The 17,701-nt window shown below is 42.1% G+C and overlaps 2 protein-coding genes and 1 long non-coding RNA gene across 4 annotated transcripts in view; all 3 read right to left on the reverse strand.

Moving 5' to 3' along the window:
• The window catches only part of Sap47 (Synapse-associated protein 47kD), a 57,602-nt gene extending 44,654 nt beyond the window's left edge, over positions 1-12,948 (reverse strand). For both annotated transcript variants that reach the window (XM_076381521.1, XM_076381522.1), the window contains exons 1-3: positions 12,687-12,948; positions 8,747-8,962; positions 8,257-8,342 (exon numbers count right to left, since the gene is read on the reverse strand). In XM_076381521.1, coding sequence (XP_076237636.1) covers positions 8,257-8,342; positions 8,747-8,962; positions 12,687-12,823 — 439 coding nt within the window. In that variant the 5' untranslated portion in view covers positions 12,824-12,948. The remainder of the gene's footprint in view (positions 1-8,256; positions 8,343-8,746; positions 8,963-12,686) is intronic.
• Positions 12,949-13,209: 261 nt separating this feature from the next.
• Positions 13,210-13,619, reverse strand: LOC143180443 (uncharacterized). Its single transcript, XR_013002132.1, has 2 exons — positions 13,435-13,619; positions 13,210-13,339 (listed from the first exon to the last, which is right to left on the reverse strand). It is a non-coding gene; the product is annotated as an uncharacterized LOC143180443 (long non-coding RNA).
• Positions 13,620-14,974: 1,355 nt separating this feature from the next.
• Positions 14,975-17,219, reverse strand: LOC143180442 (uncharacterized). The gene is made up of 4 exons (XM_076380172.1): positions 16,974-17,219; positions 16,349-16,389; positions 15,367-15,563; positions 14,975-15,116 (listed from the first exon to the last, which is right to left on the reverse strand). The coding sequence occupies exons 1-4, from the start codon at positions 17,056-17,058 to the stop codon at positions 15,059-15,061; spliced, it is 381 nt and encodes a 126-aa protein (XP_076236287.1). The 5' UTR covers positions 17,059-17,219; the 3' UTR covers positions 14,975-15,058.
• Positions 17,220-17,701: the final 482 nt, after the last annotated feature.

Consider the following 17,701-nt stretch of genomic DNA (forward strand, 5'->3'; position numbering starts at 1 on the left):
AATTTTCAAATATTCAAATATTCAAATATTCAAATATTCAAATTGTCAAATTTTCAAATATTCAAATATTCAAATATTCAAATGTTTAAATTTTCTGCAATTCAAGAATCCAAGGTCCACGGTGCAACTTTAGCTGTTAATATCTCGTAAAATATTCCCCATACACCTCTAAAAACAGTATTAAAGTATTCAACCTGTCGAATCCTAAAAGTTAGCAAAGACTCATTAAAAAAATGAGCGTCACTCTTAGCAACTTCTTTTCACAAGTTTCGCCCTTGTACAAATCACAGAATCCCTGAACTTCTTCGATCTACGTACATCTACATTTCCCAGATTTCCTTAACACGATTCGCATGAAAGGGCTGCCTCATTGCATACAAAATCATATCCTTCATGTCTATAAATTCTCATTACGAGATGGCTTGTACACCCCACCGGGGGCGGAGGATGCGCTGGTAAATAAGGTTAGCAAGCAGCTTCTTCCTTCCCGCTACGAAATGATTTAATAATCCTACGTACGACCTTTAGCCGGGTCGCCAAAATGGATTTAACGTTTGACCGTAGCGGGTAGAGAGATCCACTCGCAGCTCGTTCTTCCTGCACTATCGTCTTCGATTTATTACCGTAGAGTCGGTGCTCTCGGGCGACGGTGCATTGAACCTCGAGGACGATAACCGAGGCGGAAAATCTCCGAAGCATTCTTGTGAAAAGCGAGCGAAAGTCGAGCGAGAGGGGCGTCGGAGGGAAGCACGTAATAGGAGCAGGTATTTGTTGCTCTCGAACGACCTCGGCGAAGCAGGAAGCTCTCCTCCGCGATCAGGTTAAAGCACGGGGAAGGCTTTCAGCCGGAAAGCTGGAAATACGATACAGAGGAATTTAGCGATTCTCAAATTTCGATTACTTCCTCCGCGAGCAGACGCTCCGATCCGCGCGGCCGCGGAGTCAAAGAACCCCCCGGGCTCATAAACTTCTTCGGTGTCATCGAACTCTGCGTCTGTCTTCCGGGACGTCGATCAAAGGGCGCGCTATTTCGCCCGAGGGCGACAGAGGGAGGATGTACCGAGTCCCCTGCAAAGAGGCCAGAGTAACGAGAGCGGAATTCTTTCTTCCTTTCGTCCATCATCAGGGTTCGACGTTCGACCATCCCACCTTCTCTATTGTGGAATCCCATCCCGCCCTTTGTGGCTCATCCCCAACATCCTACCCCCTGCCTTCGCCCACCGCCCCTTTGAGCACGCTCGACGACGGCTGTTTGCACAGCGACGAAATGCCCGCGGAAAACTGCACGGGCCAATCTTATCAGTCTCGCGATCGCGTAATTAATTCTAGTGGCAGGCACACAGAAGCCCCTTGTACCAGGACGTCGAACGGCTCGTTTGCATCTTCGATCCGACCGCTAAACCTCGCGCTAATCTCTTAAAGCCCGTGCCTAAAGAGGATTCCTCTGTTACCTTGTAAATTATGTCCTCGCGATTTGCCGCTGTGCTTCTGTTTTCGATTTTTCGGTGGGAACGTGTGTATAGAGCTTTGGAGAACGTGTATCCTTGGTGCAACGTTGTCAATTGTGCGGGCTGATCGATAGACAGGGATCAAGCGGCGTTTCGTTGAATATGGAAAGCTCCCACACTCTTTTATTTACTGTAGTTGGTAGTCCCGCGATAAAACCCGAGCCGTGGGAGTTTCCTTTTTGAAATTTTATCTGTAGCAAAGGGGCTGGCGGAGGGAGGTGGTAACCTTTGAAAAGCAAGCGTTCAGGGCGATCGTTAGTCGCGAGGAATAAAAGGGGTGGAGGAGGGGGCGATCGTTAGCACTTGTCGACGTAAGAACTCGGTTTACGGGCAGAGGCTCGCTGCCAACAGGCGCCCTATCGACGGTCAATGTCGAGGCTGGCACGACGGGAATCGGTACGCGACAAATTAGAAAATTCCAAGGGAAACAGTGGGGCGCAGTCAAGAAGTGTGAAATCGAGGAGCATCAGGGGAGGCGTTAATTAAAACGCAGCTGCTCGGGTGCTCCGCGGAATAATTAGTGCGTGCAATTAGCCGACGAGTGGTCCATTAAATTTGCACGATTTAACGGTTGTTTGTCGGAAGCCAACACAATTTTCTCCGTCTCGGGATTAATGTCTTTCCGGAGGTCTCGCTCAAGAATGCAGCCTGCATTGCAGAAAAGGATCGATGGCGAGCCCTACGACTTGGCCTCGTTAAAAACTCATGAAACTCCCTCAGATTCAAAGGGGAACCTTTCGAACTCTAAAATATTCGCCAAACACCGATCAAAGCGATTTCGAGAGCAATTGGCGTTCCCTAATAACCGAAAGAGAAAACGGATGAAATACTACGATGTCCGTGGCACGAAAAAAAAAAAAAAATATGATGAAAAGTTTCGGTGGGCTGACACGGAATTGCATTTGTTATATTTGTATGGCATCGGTCAACCTAGATTCCCCGTTGAAAACGCACTAGCTGAGCAACCTTGACCCACCGCGAGGCACGGGTTGGAAAAATTCGTGAAAGCCCTGCTGTTTTCCGGCTGGACCCATCACCGCGGATAATTCCGTGCGACTGTGACGAGTGCGTACGCTTTGGAAACTGAATCCGCCTCTGGCCAGCGCGTGGCACCTGACTGACGCTCGGGATTTGAATTTCATCGGTGAAATTCTACTCTGGTATATCTCTTTGACCACACAAAACACCTAGCCTTGACCGTTCGGTTCGGGAGATCTGTGGAAAATTCTGTGGTTGAAAGAAGATCAGTTGAACAAACGAATCCTAGAAAAAGGGGGCAGAGTGAAAAAAAGGAAAGGGGTGATAGATAAAAAAATCAGAAAAGAAGGAGATAGTTCGAGCCAGCGACTCTTGGCTCCATGTGCACACCGTGCTCACTGATTTCCCAGAGAAGAGTCGCTTGGGTAGTCGTATTGATCGACGAAGATGGGGTCCAACCCCTCGACGCGAAGGACGGCTACTTGCTGACTGGATCTGGTTATGCTCGGGGAAATTCGTGGCGAACGTTTCAGTAAGCCAACCGTCCCACCCTTCCGACCGTCGCTCGCCTACGCCAGCGACAGATATAGCGATTTATACGTATGAACGCGGTCATCGAGGAGCTCGAGAGCGACGCAGAGGCCGTTTCAGCGGCCTGGGTGCTCGCTCCTCGACGCTTTATCAAGGATCGCCGGTGTCCAGCGTATCTGGATGCTCTGCGCCCCGGGCCAAGGACGAGTCTGTCATCCTTTCCTTCCTTCTTCCTTCTACCCTGCCCTCCGCCCTCTACCACCCCTTTCTCGCGGCTCCCTCATTTTTAGAGGCTCCTTTGCTTGAACGCTCTGCAGCTAGTTAATCCCCGTTTCGATTCGCGCACAAACAGAGAAAGAATTATGGGGGACTTAAAGAGCGTACAGGGCGATTTAGAATTGTGGATCGATTGAGCTCGAAACGGGGACGGAAGAAGTAATCTGTTTAATGTTTATCTCTTTTAGTTCTGAAATGAGAGTTTTAATCCCCTTAAGATGGAAAATACTCAAAATTCAGGTGCTGTTAATTTGTTGGGAAACGGTATTTTCAGTTCGTTTATATTTTTCTATGTGTAGGTTGAACATGCTTATCGAATATGGTTAAATTTATCAGTTTCAGAATAACATACGTCATAATAATTATGCTAAAAATACCTTTCGAAAATCAAAGTTCGTGCAAGATATCGTGATCAGCTGCGAGCAGTTAAAACGATATAAATAAAATGACGCTATCTGTTACCATGTGTACAAGAATAATTTCTTCAGCAATCTTAATTACTACTAAAATTTATATATAAAAATTATATAACGTACACTTCCTATCTGATGACGTATAATTTCGCATACAAAATGTAACTGAAATTCCATAGAAACTTAAACAACGTCTACCTCTCCAGACAGTGCTTGTATAGAAGCCTGAATTTTTAAAATCTCATGACTAAAAAATAAAGGGAGATTGAAAGCATGCTTACTGGATAAATTATATATTTGTTTCATTGTCTTCTGTCACTGTTTACTTTATCGATCTATATTTTTTAATCGCCCTGTACAACTCGTTGAAAAAAACGACATTTTTCTGACGGAGGAGTTTCCATTGAATCCCTCGACGAAGCATTATTGAGACGCGCTCCAAAGTCTCGAAATTCCTTTTATGCGGAGAGGGAAGTTCCTCGCGGTACTGGCAAGTAACTTCTCAATTGTCTCCGAGGGCGTGCTTTATTTTCTTTCCCGAGGACTAAAGAACGAATCGGCTGGGGGATGTCCCGAACGAAAGCTCGAGCCTCAACTAGCGAAGAACACGGCATTATGCAACGGTTGTTTCATTTCCGTAAACCAGAAGTTTCCTTCTAAGGCTAATGACGTTAGGGAGATTGCTTCCACTCTATCGCGTCTCTGGCGAGCTGGCAAACAAGAACGTCTTCTGATTGACACAATGACACGACGAACAATATGCCTCGCGTGGCTTCGTTTGAATCTACAACTTGTTCGCCCTATTGACTCTTGAAGTGATTTAATATCTGGACCACAGAGACAGAACGTATTGAGTCCATTTGAAAATGACATCTTATATATCCTTTGTATGACATTTTCCACATACTTTGATTTATAAACAGATTCAAAGCTAAATAATGTTAAGTCTAATTTTTCTATCTTTGATTCGCTCTCCTCTAGTGCTTCAAAAGAATGACTTACTGTGCCCTGGGGCTCTGGGGACTAAATATACTCTATCCAGATTCGAAAAAATCCTTTCCTTTCTGACTGACAACGAAGAGAACGAGAAGTATTTCGTTTCGAGGAAACGCCCCTGTGTTCCCTGTCTGGATCGACCTAGTCTTTGTCCACTTGGTGGGCTAGGGTCTCAAGGGTGACGTGACTCCGCAGACGACTTCTGCGCGAGTGCTTTCCTCTACGCGTGTCTCGAGTCGACCGCGGAAAATGCATGACCGAGTGGCTTGAATATTAATTACATAGCCCGCGACGCTGCGAAGCGAGTACGTTGTAAAAAATTGACGTAGAACACGTGCACGTTGTTCCATCGAAGGAAGTTAGAATAGTGAAACAAATCTAATTTTGCGCAGCTAGTTACCCTTAATGACTGTCGCGCTATAGAATATCGCTTCCTGAGAGCAGCTAAACTCGTTTGGGTCGTTAAAAAAGAATGGAGACAAAATGGAGGAAGCTAGATGATACCGGAGATTTATGATACAAGCCGGATAACCAGTTCTGGGCTAGATAGAGTCAGGTACCGTTAGCTGGAGATAAGGATAAACTTCAAGTGTACTATGAATTTAGAACATTTCTCGATTCCATTTCTACAATACGATTCTCTGCAAAACATCGCTCTTAATCATTCGTGTGCGTGAGTGAAGATAATGGGTACGATTCCCCCTGGGTCTTGAATTCGTGATAATCAAATCAGTATCCCTTTCAGGTTCATTTCATCCTGACAATGGATCAGTATTGAACAGACTGCGAGTATGCAGTCGCAGAAAATGCAAATGTGCAAAAAGTAAAGCATGCACAGTGTATGCAAGATAAAACACTCGTTATAATACTCAGAGGATGAAAACCTCTGTTTAGTAGCACTTCTTTAATTAAGTTTATGAAGCCATGAATTTGCATGAACATTTATAGTCTAATAATGAAATATTTATATATGAATATAAGTGTTGCAGTAAATCCCCTTCAATTATAGCTGTGATAAATTTTCCTCTCGCTCCCACGAGAACTATTGTCTCCATATAAAACATCTACCAAATAGAAGGTGCACACAGTCACCAAAAACACGGTTAATTGTTATCTCAGTTGAAAAAGAAGAAGCGATCTCGGAAAGACCTCTCCGAGAGCAGTCGTAATTTCAGAGTTTCATATCTTTGTCGGAAAATACGGAGACGAGATTGCAGAGAGACGCAGAAAGGACTGGGAGATAAAGGGGCATGGTCGATATATAAGAGCAGTGCTCGAGAAAATTTCTGCACGCGATGCTTGTCACGTAAGTCAGTTTCGCGCGAAAACAGGCGACTACGGTACTGTAAACAACGTTCATTCTCGCAACAGAAGCGCTGTAACGCGGAATTAATCGGTAGACGGTGGCGATAAAGCCGATTCGATCTGACGAACCGGCTAGCGAGATTAAAATGTTTTCATTCGACGGAACGATCCAGCGTAAAACGGTATTAACCGCGCGACAATGGGTTGGAAATATTTTCCATGGAACTTTCGCACGAGTCGGCGAACAAAGCTCCCAGCATACGTCGAAATAATTACTAACGAAAATGTTCAGCTTTTTTATCCCGGGTGCTTAGCTTCTGACTCGCTCGTACCGCGAGCGAAGTTTGTTCGGGTGATGCAACGTTAAAATCTCTCTCAAATTCAACAGTATCACTTGTACCGTTTTCCAAAATACCGTACCAGAGATTCATTATTTCATAGCTAATAATGCTGGTAAATCCTTGAACCTTTGACATTAAAATCGGAACATGTTATTCGATACCCGGACAGCTTTAAATTGTACCACGTGCCTGGCTTTTAATTTGAACGTCGAACAAAGCAAAAAACTAATTAAACGAACTTTATATAAAAACAGAATTCTCATCGCTACCATTTCGACAAATTGAAATAAAAAAGCCTCTCGAAAATTTTCATGGAATTTTATATGACGTATGGATCACCATCAATTAATATCGCAACTGAACGTTTGAAAATGCAACGCACGAAGCTCAAGCTTCTGCTCCCGATCCCCAGGCAACGATAATGCCAATTTTTCTACATCCCTGACACGTGGCTCGTGCGAGTGCTTGTACAAGTGTTCCTCCCGATGAAATATGTAGCCGAATGCGTCGGGAAAGCGAGGATAAAGGGCTTGCTGGTATACATATCTCGCGTGTTACTCTGAAAATGTTATTGATGAGATCGGTGGTCGGAACGAAGAAGCTTCCAGCGTTATTTGTACATCCGGAGGGAAACAATCGCAGCATCACGTCTCCTGGGCGGAGAAATGAATTTCACCGAATATAGTTTCATCGTGCAGAGTAAAATACGAGCCAGAAGTTGGAGGAGAGAAAAAGGGAACAGAGATTCGGGGGAGGTTGAGCAGAACGGCGACACTTGTGAAAAAAGTCGACTATGAAAGTTAATTTAATGGCTCGGTACATCGATATCGACGCCACGGTATCGGATGGTTAAACTCCATCGACAGCGTTCGATCATTAATCAGACAGACTCGTTGTGGCAAGAGCGTGGGAGGGAGGAAGAGGCGGCTGAATCTTTCAGGCTCCGAACAGTCCTGGATCGAGCGTGCATTTCGACAATATGCCTCTCGGAACATGACTATTCGGGAAAATCAAATCCCTATTGTGAGGGATCAATTATGGTCCAGTGAGCAACGCTCTGCACGTATGGGATTGCACAGGGGAGGCTTTTGCCCGTGACACGATCGATTCTCGTTAAGATTGCAAGCTGTACCTCGAGCTCCGTAAAAATGGATCAGACACGGGAAGGAGGTCAGAAGTTGAAATCTGTTTACATTTTTGGGTGATCCGCTTATTTCCTCTCTAAGTGACAGAATAACGAAGGCAACGAAACGGCGATGTTAAGTCAAAGTAAATACCCTGGGTACTGGCCCGAGAACTTTTCCAATGAGTTCAATTAGACATCCAATTAACGTTAATAATTCTGTTTAAGAAGCACCTCGAACGACTTCAAATAAAAAGTATTATCTTTTTTTATCAGTCAACTTGTTTTTCTCGGGGCCGACGGATGAGAAATACTTTTCTTTGTTTATTAAGCAGGTGACTTGCCTCGTCGCTCGCAACGAGTATCAGTGGCAACGGGGCCCAGTCTTTTAGAAGGCCTCGAATCTTTTCATCTTCGCCAAGTTGGATTTAATTAAAAGTTTCCTTCGCAGTTTTCGAGCGCTCGCTCAACTAAAATGATTAAGTAGCGCGAAAAAGTAAATGTGGAAGACAGTAAATACCCTGTTAAAAATAATTTACGTTAAGACGCTTAACGTTAAGACACATTTAGACTCTGCTTTCATAGTTGTTGAACAATGAATTACTGTACTGTGTTCAAGTAGTTCGATAATTAACTCATTCTTGAAAAGCTATTTGAGTAAACTGCGAGCTGCTTGTAAATTTGAGGCTTATCAGTAAGATGTTAAAGAGCACGAAGGTTGTACTTTGTTGCCACTTGTACTAGTTCACGAGCGACGTGGCTTTATGAACAAATTTTTGACTCACCGGCGCCGAATGCTTGCTGTCCTTCTTTGTCTTCGGTCGGCGAGCCTTCTAAACTAGCTGGAGCACTGTCTGCTCCACTGGTAGCGCTGTAAAATGGAACATAAATTAATTAAATAAGAAAAATTCAATCTATCATATCGTACATTTTAAGCGTGCTAATAAATTACATACATGACACAAATTCACTATTCACTGTTTCATTATTTCACTGAATGATCGAGAGAAGTTTGTCTGTATAGGTATGTATTAGCATTGTTTGTGCCAGAATCAAGAGCAAAGTGCTATAGGTCACGAGTAAGGTGTTAAGTCAATGTAAATATTTGGAAGTAAATATTTACAGTCTTCTGGAATTTATAGTAGCGTTTTTGTGTCATGTATGAGTTTCTTTGTTCGCTTATGCAGAATGTTTATAAATACAGATGTTGCAATGATCATGAAAAACAAATAGACAAGATATAAAAAAAGATCTGTCGATATTAAGAGCTCGAACCTGCTAGCGTCGTCATCTTTGGTTTTAACAGTAGCCTGGGTTTCTTGCGCCGATTGATTTTCGTTTACTCCAGGCTGTACTTGAGCTTCGCCTTCGGCTCCAGCACCGTGTGCACCAGCACGGCTTAATCCAGGTATGCCTCCGCTAAACCAGCCAGTCATTTGAGTTTTCACCCCAGTCAGCATTTCGAATTTGCTGCTTCCGCTTTTAGTGGGGCTGCGAACAATACAGACACTCGTTTTAATCTATGCATATATTGCACCCTGCTCTCCTTGTAAAAAATGTAATTTACGGGATTCCAAATTTCAAATTGAAATTTGAAACTGGTGTTACAAATAAACATTTACAGTGAACGCCCACGATATTTTTACAAACGGCATTTTTTTATTACTTTACAAGTTGTATACATAGCAAATACAATTCATTTAAAAATTGATAAAACGATAACTGATGGAGCCCAATTAACGTATTTTCAATCAATCTCGAGTTTAGTTTACACATTTGGTATTTAGTTTTCTATTTATGCAAGACAATAAAATAAAAATGTTGATTCGTTAGCGTATCAAAGTAATACAATAACAGACTCCTCCATTCGTTTCCTGCCCAACTTCGACGTTCTGTACTCCAATCCCCAGTTAGAGTTCCAGTATGTGGCTCACAGGAAACTTGTCTACAGTGATTTGATTCCTGCCTATTCTCCGTAAATATGTTACCAACAAAAACAGGTCAGTGTAACCGAGTCGAGTGCCAGCAGAACACTGTCGCAGCCATAACTCATTTAAGAGTACCGTGGCTTTGTAAATACTTTACCGAGGCTATAACCGTGGCCCATTAAGCAGGGTCTCCGCCCTATGATACAAAAAATTTCATGTTTCACCTCTGACCCCCTCCCCTCGTAACCCTTTTTCCACCTGTCCGAGGGCAGATGTTGGCGACAAGGAAAATTACGTACACGCGTTGGGTAATTCAGAGCTTATGGGTTCTGCAATGCGAGCACAATGGGCACAAAAATATCATGTAGTACCATTACGAATGCGCCATCAATCTGACCAATCACATGCAGCCGGAGTTATAGGTGGAATGAACCCGAGACCGACCAACTGCATGCAACTAGGTTGATTGCTGATGCATTTATGGCAATATAATGCTTTCTATTACAACATGTTTTGAAGATAAATTTTTTGTGAATTTCTTTGTTTACTTCCTTCTTGATATGTTAACTAAGCAATTAAACCTTATCTAAATTTTTGAGATACCCTGTGTACGTGTATAGGTAACACGATAATAACTAATAACGATTCCCCGATAATAACCGATATTACATTCGCATCGAACACAATTATTTCAAATTACTTGTTTGTGCAGCACGATAATACTGCGCGATACGGTTCATCAGTACAGTTCCACGCCGAGATACATTATCGAACGGTCACGGGACGAACAGTGATCCCGTTGGATCGTTAAATATTCACAAATTCTGGACATCGACCGTTTGTGTGCGTGCACAGTGAGCAAGAGTTTAAAAACTGAAACAACGACTCTCATTACCATTAAACCGAAATTTAACGGTTCTGTGGGAGGCTGGTCGCGGTATCGATTGCGACCTATATAAAAGATTACCAGCTCCCTTTCCCCGTGCTCTTTGTGGAAATATCGGTCCCAGCTGTCTTCGACATTCTTTTCATGCGCGGATAGAGCCAGCAATGTTCGAAAGCAACCTCATCGAGCCCTCTCCACCGATGCCGGCTACTTGTTAAAAAAACATTGCTGCTCTGTACATCTATGCACGGTGAATAATCCACTTTTTCTCTCAGAGCGACCGTCACGTGAAACAGCCCTCGTTCGATGCATGCTGAAATGTTTATACCCATGGAACACCTTCAGAGATCCCCAGAATATAATCAACCGAGCAATTGACCCGCAGATTACTGAATTATGCACGACCTTTAGTATACGTCGGAAGCTGTTTTCGCCTGCGCATAGGACATTAAGGTATTTATCTATTCTTACTTTTCTTTTCTTTTTTTTTTTTACGTTTCTTTTGCCTCCGCCCTCGCTGCCTTCTTTTTCACCATTTATAGCAGATGAGGCGCGGGCGTATTAAAAGCCAGCTCGATAACGTGGTCGACTCGAAAAGCAAGCGACGTGTCGGTTCGCCAGTGTTTCACACTTTTTTTTTACCCGGCCCGTGTAAAGATAGCTCGGCGCGGTTGAAAAGGGAATTAAATTAACTCTTCGAGTACGGAGCATTTTCACGTTGGGAAACAGTGGACAAATGAAAATGAAATTTATAGCTTTGAAAAGCTTGTGTCTTTCGAGTTAAATGGTATAGACGCTGAAAAAGTATTGAGAAAAATTCTATTCAAGAGAACTGTGATACGTCATGTGGAAATGCTATGTATGAAAAAATGAGTTTGTAGAGTGCATAGAAGGGGTCTTCGAAGGGTGCACGCGCAGACGTGGTGTATTTTATCAAATCTATGAAACCCTCGTGAAAAGTGGATATTCACAGGCAAAAATATAAATTAGCACTGATGGGTCGAAAAGAAACGGACCTGGTAGCTTTTGTTATCAGTTAATTAACCTAGCGAGGCGCCTGATCACGATTACAATACCTGTATAGAAAGGCGCGGGAACGTTTAATGCGGATAATAACGACATTAAGAACAAAATGCTTGCTAATTAATTGCAGCGCGAACGCATGCTTAATAACGTGACGTATACATAGGGGATACATTCGATTGATTAAAAATATATTCTGCAATTAAAAAAGGATGCTTCTTTAAAGTTTATGGGTTGTGTTGGAACGTTTGAATTCTGTGAAGGCCAAAATATTGGCAGATTAAGCAAGAGTGTAGTACATTTCCCTAGACTACAAAGGGAGTATTCTGTATCGAACGCATCACAAAGCTCGCTAGACAATTCTGCATATCGTAATGGCGCTCCTCCTGCCATCAGAATCCTATTTTCGAAATCCATTGTACTCGACGTAACTTTCTGACAATGGCCTCGTAAACGTCATATTCGCGTCACAAAGTCTGTCGATAACACCTATAAACTGCCTCGCGTCTTGCACCTTTGAAGTACAGAATACGAGATATCTAGCCGTATCGTCGAAAATCCACGAGACCGAGAAGGAGCATGATATAATATTCAAATGCTCGTAACTTTTAATATGCGAGCATGTAACATAAAATTACAGTCGTAGGATACATCCAGGCTATATTTTATACAGAGAGTCATAAACTAAAGAAGCATTCAGAATTTTCATTTATTACCTTCATACAAAGACCACTTGACGTTTAAATATTAAATGTCATGAAACAAAAAATGTCTCAAATATGTGACCCTAGAATTCAGATTCCTAATCTAATTGATCTATCCGAGTGCACCTCGATATGCCCCTTCCACCAAACTAAGATTAACCATTATCTTCGTTCGATATTGGTGACTGACAATCGCGAAAAAACCGCGTAAAAAGGTTAAGCGCAAAAGTGCATCGAGTCTGCGTTAACCTCATTTCGATTCACGGAAACGTGTAACATTGTCGGTGTAAGCAGTACTTTACGTAAGAACAGGGACGGTTGCTATCGATCTAATCTCAAAAAAGCGCCCAAGATTGTTCCAAAAGTTACGACGCGTGGAACAGATGCGCAAAACGACCGATGCACCGACCGATGAATGACCGCGAATCGGGTGTTTGGTTGAAAACAATTGGCTCACGTTTGACAACCGAGACATCGTCACCGAGACGCAATACATTCCTTTGCAATTGCAACGCACAGGAAACGTTAGATGCGTGCATGTGTGACCGTGGCATAAACAAGATTAAATTGGAGTACAGAACCTCGGAGCGTCGTACATAAAGTTCACGTCAAACGAGTTACACCGCTCGATACTCAGACGAAAGTTTATAGGTTAAAAGCATGGTGACACTTACCTATCTTTTTTCTCCGGCTCGACTTCGCCTTCTCCCACGGGAGATGTAATTTTTTTCTCAGCCGGCATCTCCGGGCCGCCGTCTTCGGCCTTCTTGCCCATCCACGTAGACATCTGATTCGTTATTCCAGTGAACATCTTCGATGCTTCAACTGCTTCTCTACACTTAAGTGTGCGTGGATAGAGGTTCTACGTCTCTTCTCTTTCGATCTCGTCAGCCAGCGAGTACGTTACTCAACCCCGTACGGGACCGGAATGACGACGAGAACTTGTCCGTCTGGATAGTCGCGCAACCACGAACTGCGTGAATTGTACGTGTGACGGCGCGCTTCGTACTGCGCATCGTAACTCGGTCGCCGACAGCGCCGCTGACCTCGGACGGGAATAGGACGAAGTAGGGGCATAATCGATTGTCGTGAAGTAGAGTATACAATCTAAATGACGGTTTATATTATGCGTAGGGGTGCTAGGGAATTCTGTGCTGCACGGATATTTTCGTGCGCGATTTACGAACACATATCAATAGAATAGAGATTTTTTATACCTTTAAAGTAAGCTTTTACAAAATTCTATTTTCTGCTTTCCCTCATTTTCTTTTCGTTTTTTATCCACCTTTGGTTAGGAAAGAATATTTATGGTCTGACTTCATGTTTTCTGTAATATTTTATTTATACAAATTACTACTATCAATAAATGTTATTAATAATATAGTTTTATTATATTAAAGTCTAATCAAGTTTAAAACTTACTGAGGTTTTTCTTATTGTCCAAAATATTTTCATTTCACGTCGGAAATTAGAACGAACGTATTGTTTAGCATCTGCGCAGTGCTTGCCTGTAAAGCGCCACCTATGATAATCATTCGCGATTGCCCTGAACATAGTCACTTTACGTCCGATTTGAGCATTCGATTTGGGCGCCATTATTTGAATGGCTTTTATAGAGCTTTCAATATTCGATGCGAGATAAGTAAGTTAAATTTATCCTTCGGCAGTACAGCTGAATTATAATGGAAATGATGTATTATGATACATGTCATAGAAAAATATATTATTTTATTATATCTATACAAGGCAGTTATAACATTATCGAACTGGGTATACAATTTGTACATTTTCTACTTCCTCGAATTCTTCAGCGTCAGTGTTGCGAATCGTTATAACGAGCATTGTACATTATTATTCAGAGGTAGATTTGTACGTGAACAAATGTACCTGACTAAAATATTATCCCTACAGATTGGTGTACTATCATTGGTGTTTCAGTTTACAGTATATGCCATTAAATGTTGTACTGTATTACGAATATGTATTTTCGTATATTGTATGTATATGTACTGTATTACACTATATATTTTGCTGGTATTTTGTACTTATTCTAGAATTTTTCATTTATGCATTGCTTGTGGAATAAAGATACGAACAGCACCTTAAGTTCGATATCACAGTTTGGCACGAACGTTTTATTACTTTTTGGAATTTCAATTTTTTAAAGGTTCATGTGCTTTTTTGGGGTATTTCGAATTGTCTTAATCGTAAGACTTGATTGAAATGTTCATACTTTCTGAATGTTAATACTTTAAGCTTCCTAGATTTGGTGTCCTATTATTGGTGTTTCATGTTTTCCGAGTGTTGATAACCTACTTACGGTGTTTCATGTTTTCTGGGTATGGTGTTTAAGTTTTGGCGTTTCGAACTTCCTGAGTTAGACACTTCTTATTCCTGATCTATAATTGCTTAGTATTCCATATTTTGCGATTGCATAGTTATGGTGTCTTCATGATATGCTTAGCAAGTTTCTGTGATTGCATGTACTCAAAATTTTAGGGGCTAGGCCTCCGTCTAGCCCTTGGTCTAGCCTTTGGACTAGCGCCTGGTCTAGCCCTTGGTCTAGCCCTTGGACTAGCCCTTGGACTAGACCTTGGACTAGACCTTGGACTAGACCTTGGATTGGCCTTTGAACTAGCCCTTGGGCTAGCACTTGGTCTAGCCCTTGGTCTAGCCCTTGGTCTAGCCCTTGGACTAGCCCTTGGACTAGACCTTGGACTGGACCTTGGACTAGACCTTGGACTAGACCTTGGATTGGCCTTTGAACTAGCCCTTGGGCTAGCACTTGGTCTAGCCCTTGGACTAGCCCTTGTATTAGCCTGAAGTGAAATATTTATAATTTGATTACTCGACATTTTTTAAATGACTCAAAGTTTATATCGAACAGGTATTACAAATTTGTGGTATTTCCTTTAACTTGATTTTGTCTTTGTTTGAAATTACGTAATGGTGGTATATATACCGCGCGTTAATTAAATAGTCCTAATAATTTAATTATATACATAAAATATTTTTATCCCTAGGAATGTGCATCACGCGTATAGAGTCACTGTTTCACTTCCATCGCTCTTGCATTTTGTAACGCTGATTGTTCACGTTGATACCTGTAATCAGATTTAAATGTCTCATGAATTTTTTATAACATAGATAATTATAATAATTACACAACAAGAAAACATAAAAATAAGCACACTTTGGAAGCGTGGAATATGGATTACTTAAAAAAATAACTGACATCGTGATTACTTTACGTTTAGACACTACTTAGCTAGATAATTTATTTTACAAATTTGAATAATTGAAGGACAAAGTTTACAAATTTCCATGCATATCGCTGCAAGAAAAGAAACTTACTTTATTGCCCTACCAACTTGATACATCGACGTTATCGCGACGAATAAATTCACGCTAAACAGGCTCCAATTTTTCGGAGTGATCGCTAAAGAGTACCTGGTCCAAATCAAGCCAGTAATGCCCAAGGCAGATGATTGACCAACGGAGAGCTGATTTGCTGGCCTCTGCAGATCACCGAGACCAGCTATTACAAGTCCCTGTAATTAAAATTTATTCAATAAAAGAATCTCCCAAAATCCCCCTCTCTCTCAAAAAATGTTGAATGCATAAAACAAATTAAAAATACTCGGCAACAGAAACAAGTTCTTTTTTCTTTTGCAAAAGATGAATAATGAAAGGGCCAATAATTGGGGTCGTATTGCGATTGTTTATTTTAGGGCTGACCCATTTCCAGCTACATCGACCACAATGTCTTAAAGGCATGCGCGCGCGCGAGATTTCAATCTATGAAATTTTGTATCCACCGTATAGACTTTCCAAGCTATGCTGTAATCAGACATTAATGCGATAACTACGCTTTTCCTTGTTTAACGGTGCGAACTGTGACGAACCGTATCAACAAAGCATTATCGGTTTCATGGATTGTTACCGGAAATGTAAAACCGATACGGTACTGTCGAAGGTGATACGCTATAACGATACTACTCGTTCCTTTCGCAAGCTACAACACAACACGTGACAGCGTCGCACTTGGATCACATCCACGAGGATGCGACCTCATCATAGTACGAAAATATTTCTGTAACGTGTTTATTGGCTGGCAGCGTAAAGCCCGCGCACATTGTCTACCTTGAAATAGAATTGATTCGGTTATATCAATCAGGAATCACACACATATATGTATATACATGAGCAGGAAATGAAAATGTTAGAACTCAATTATCAGACCCACAAAAATTCTACGAAACAGTACAATTTATGTAAAACGTGTATCTAAACATAACGCTGAACGAAACGTTGGAATTTCAAAGTTATTACTGACCCATTTAAAAGCTGGTGCCCAGAAGAATATAGTCTGCGGACCTGAAAGGGGAAAAATAGGTCGATGCTGCAGTTACGTTCTTCTTTCCATCATTTCTGTATCATTATCAAACAATACCAAGCAAAAAGCTTTCCATGCATCCTTTATCTAACGATCCGAATCATTGCACAGTATTTATACGATCGAAGGAAAACCAGATTAAATTTCAAATTCCAAAGATGGTCCTTAATCCGCGGCAAACTTCAAGTCGCTTCTACGCAAGTTAAACTCTCTCTACGATCGTAGCGATCCTTGAACCCGTTAACATTACAAAACGTTCACAGAAACGTACGGCCTAGCGTGCTTAAAAATACGAGTTCTGGAATATGAAACAGCATGTCACGAGATGACATTGATTTACATTTACGCAATACGGTGGTCGAGTCCATCCGGATTAGACAGCGTGTTACGCGGTAGCGTGGCGCAAAAAGTGCTGAAATGTCTGACGTTGATAAGCCACTGCGAAATTGTCTCGACGCCAATCTTAATCGAATGGACATTTCACGGTGGTACGAGCGCGTATGTGTCCCAGCACATGTCACGATACAGGAAAAGCCGAGGGCAGAGTCGTCGAAAACTTACTAACCAGCTGGGTGATTCCACAGTGGCTGGAGCTTCTCGGGCACGAACTTGCCAATCTTGTGCATCGATTTCTTATAGATAACCGACATTGCTCTTTCGCACGTTCACACGGCTGGAACGCTCCACAGAGAACGCAATAATAGGGAAAAAAACGAAACTCGGTTTCGCGGAGATCTGCTACGGGACACGGGTGAACGTGGAAATGACAAGCGGCACGACGATCCGCACACTGAGACTGAATATCGCGAAGTGCAACGATTGGTAACCGTGCTGCCGGGTAGTCAGTTCCTTTTCCTTTCCCCGCACAGATTTCCGGGACCCAAAGCGCTAGTAGCAGTTACGCACGATACGCGCTGCTATCGTGTGTGATGTGTATGTGCTCACATTTGCAAAGCATTGCAGAGCAGCTGAGTATTATTTAGGATCTTGTTAAACGCATATGTTCGTTGATAAATAGATGTTAACTGATAATGACAACATAGATGGCGAAACGTGCGACTGTGTCCTTAAAAGTGGCAATTATCTAGTATGGTATTGACAAAGTAATCGAAAGTCTTCTAAAACGTTCTTGATCAAGTTTACGCTTCATTAAACATGTGTAGAGAATTTTGATTGAAGGTCTCTTATCAGCCGTATCGCTGAATTGCATATTTGAGAAGATTATATCGTTATCAACGAATACCTGATACGAATGTATCTGTAGATAAGGTTACAATTGAAAATCCAAATTTA

This window comes from Calliopsis andreniformis, chromosome 6, assembly GCF_051401765.1.
Source record: "Calliopsis andreniformis isolate RMS-2024a chromosome 6, iyCalAndr_principal, whole genome shotgun sequence".
Taxonomy (NCBI): domain Eukaryota; kingdom Metazoa; phylum Arthropoda; class Insecta; order Hymenoptera; family Andrenidae; genus Calliopsis; species Calliopsis andreniformis.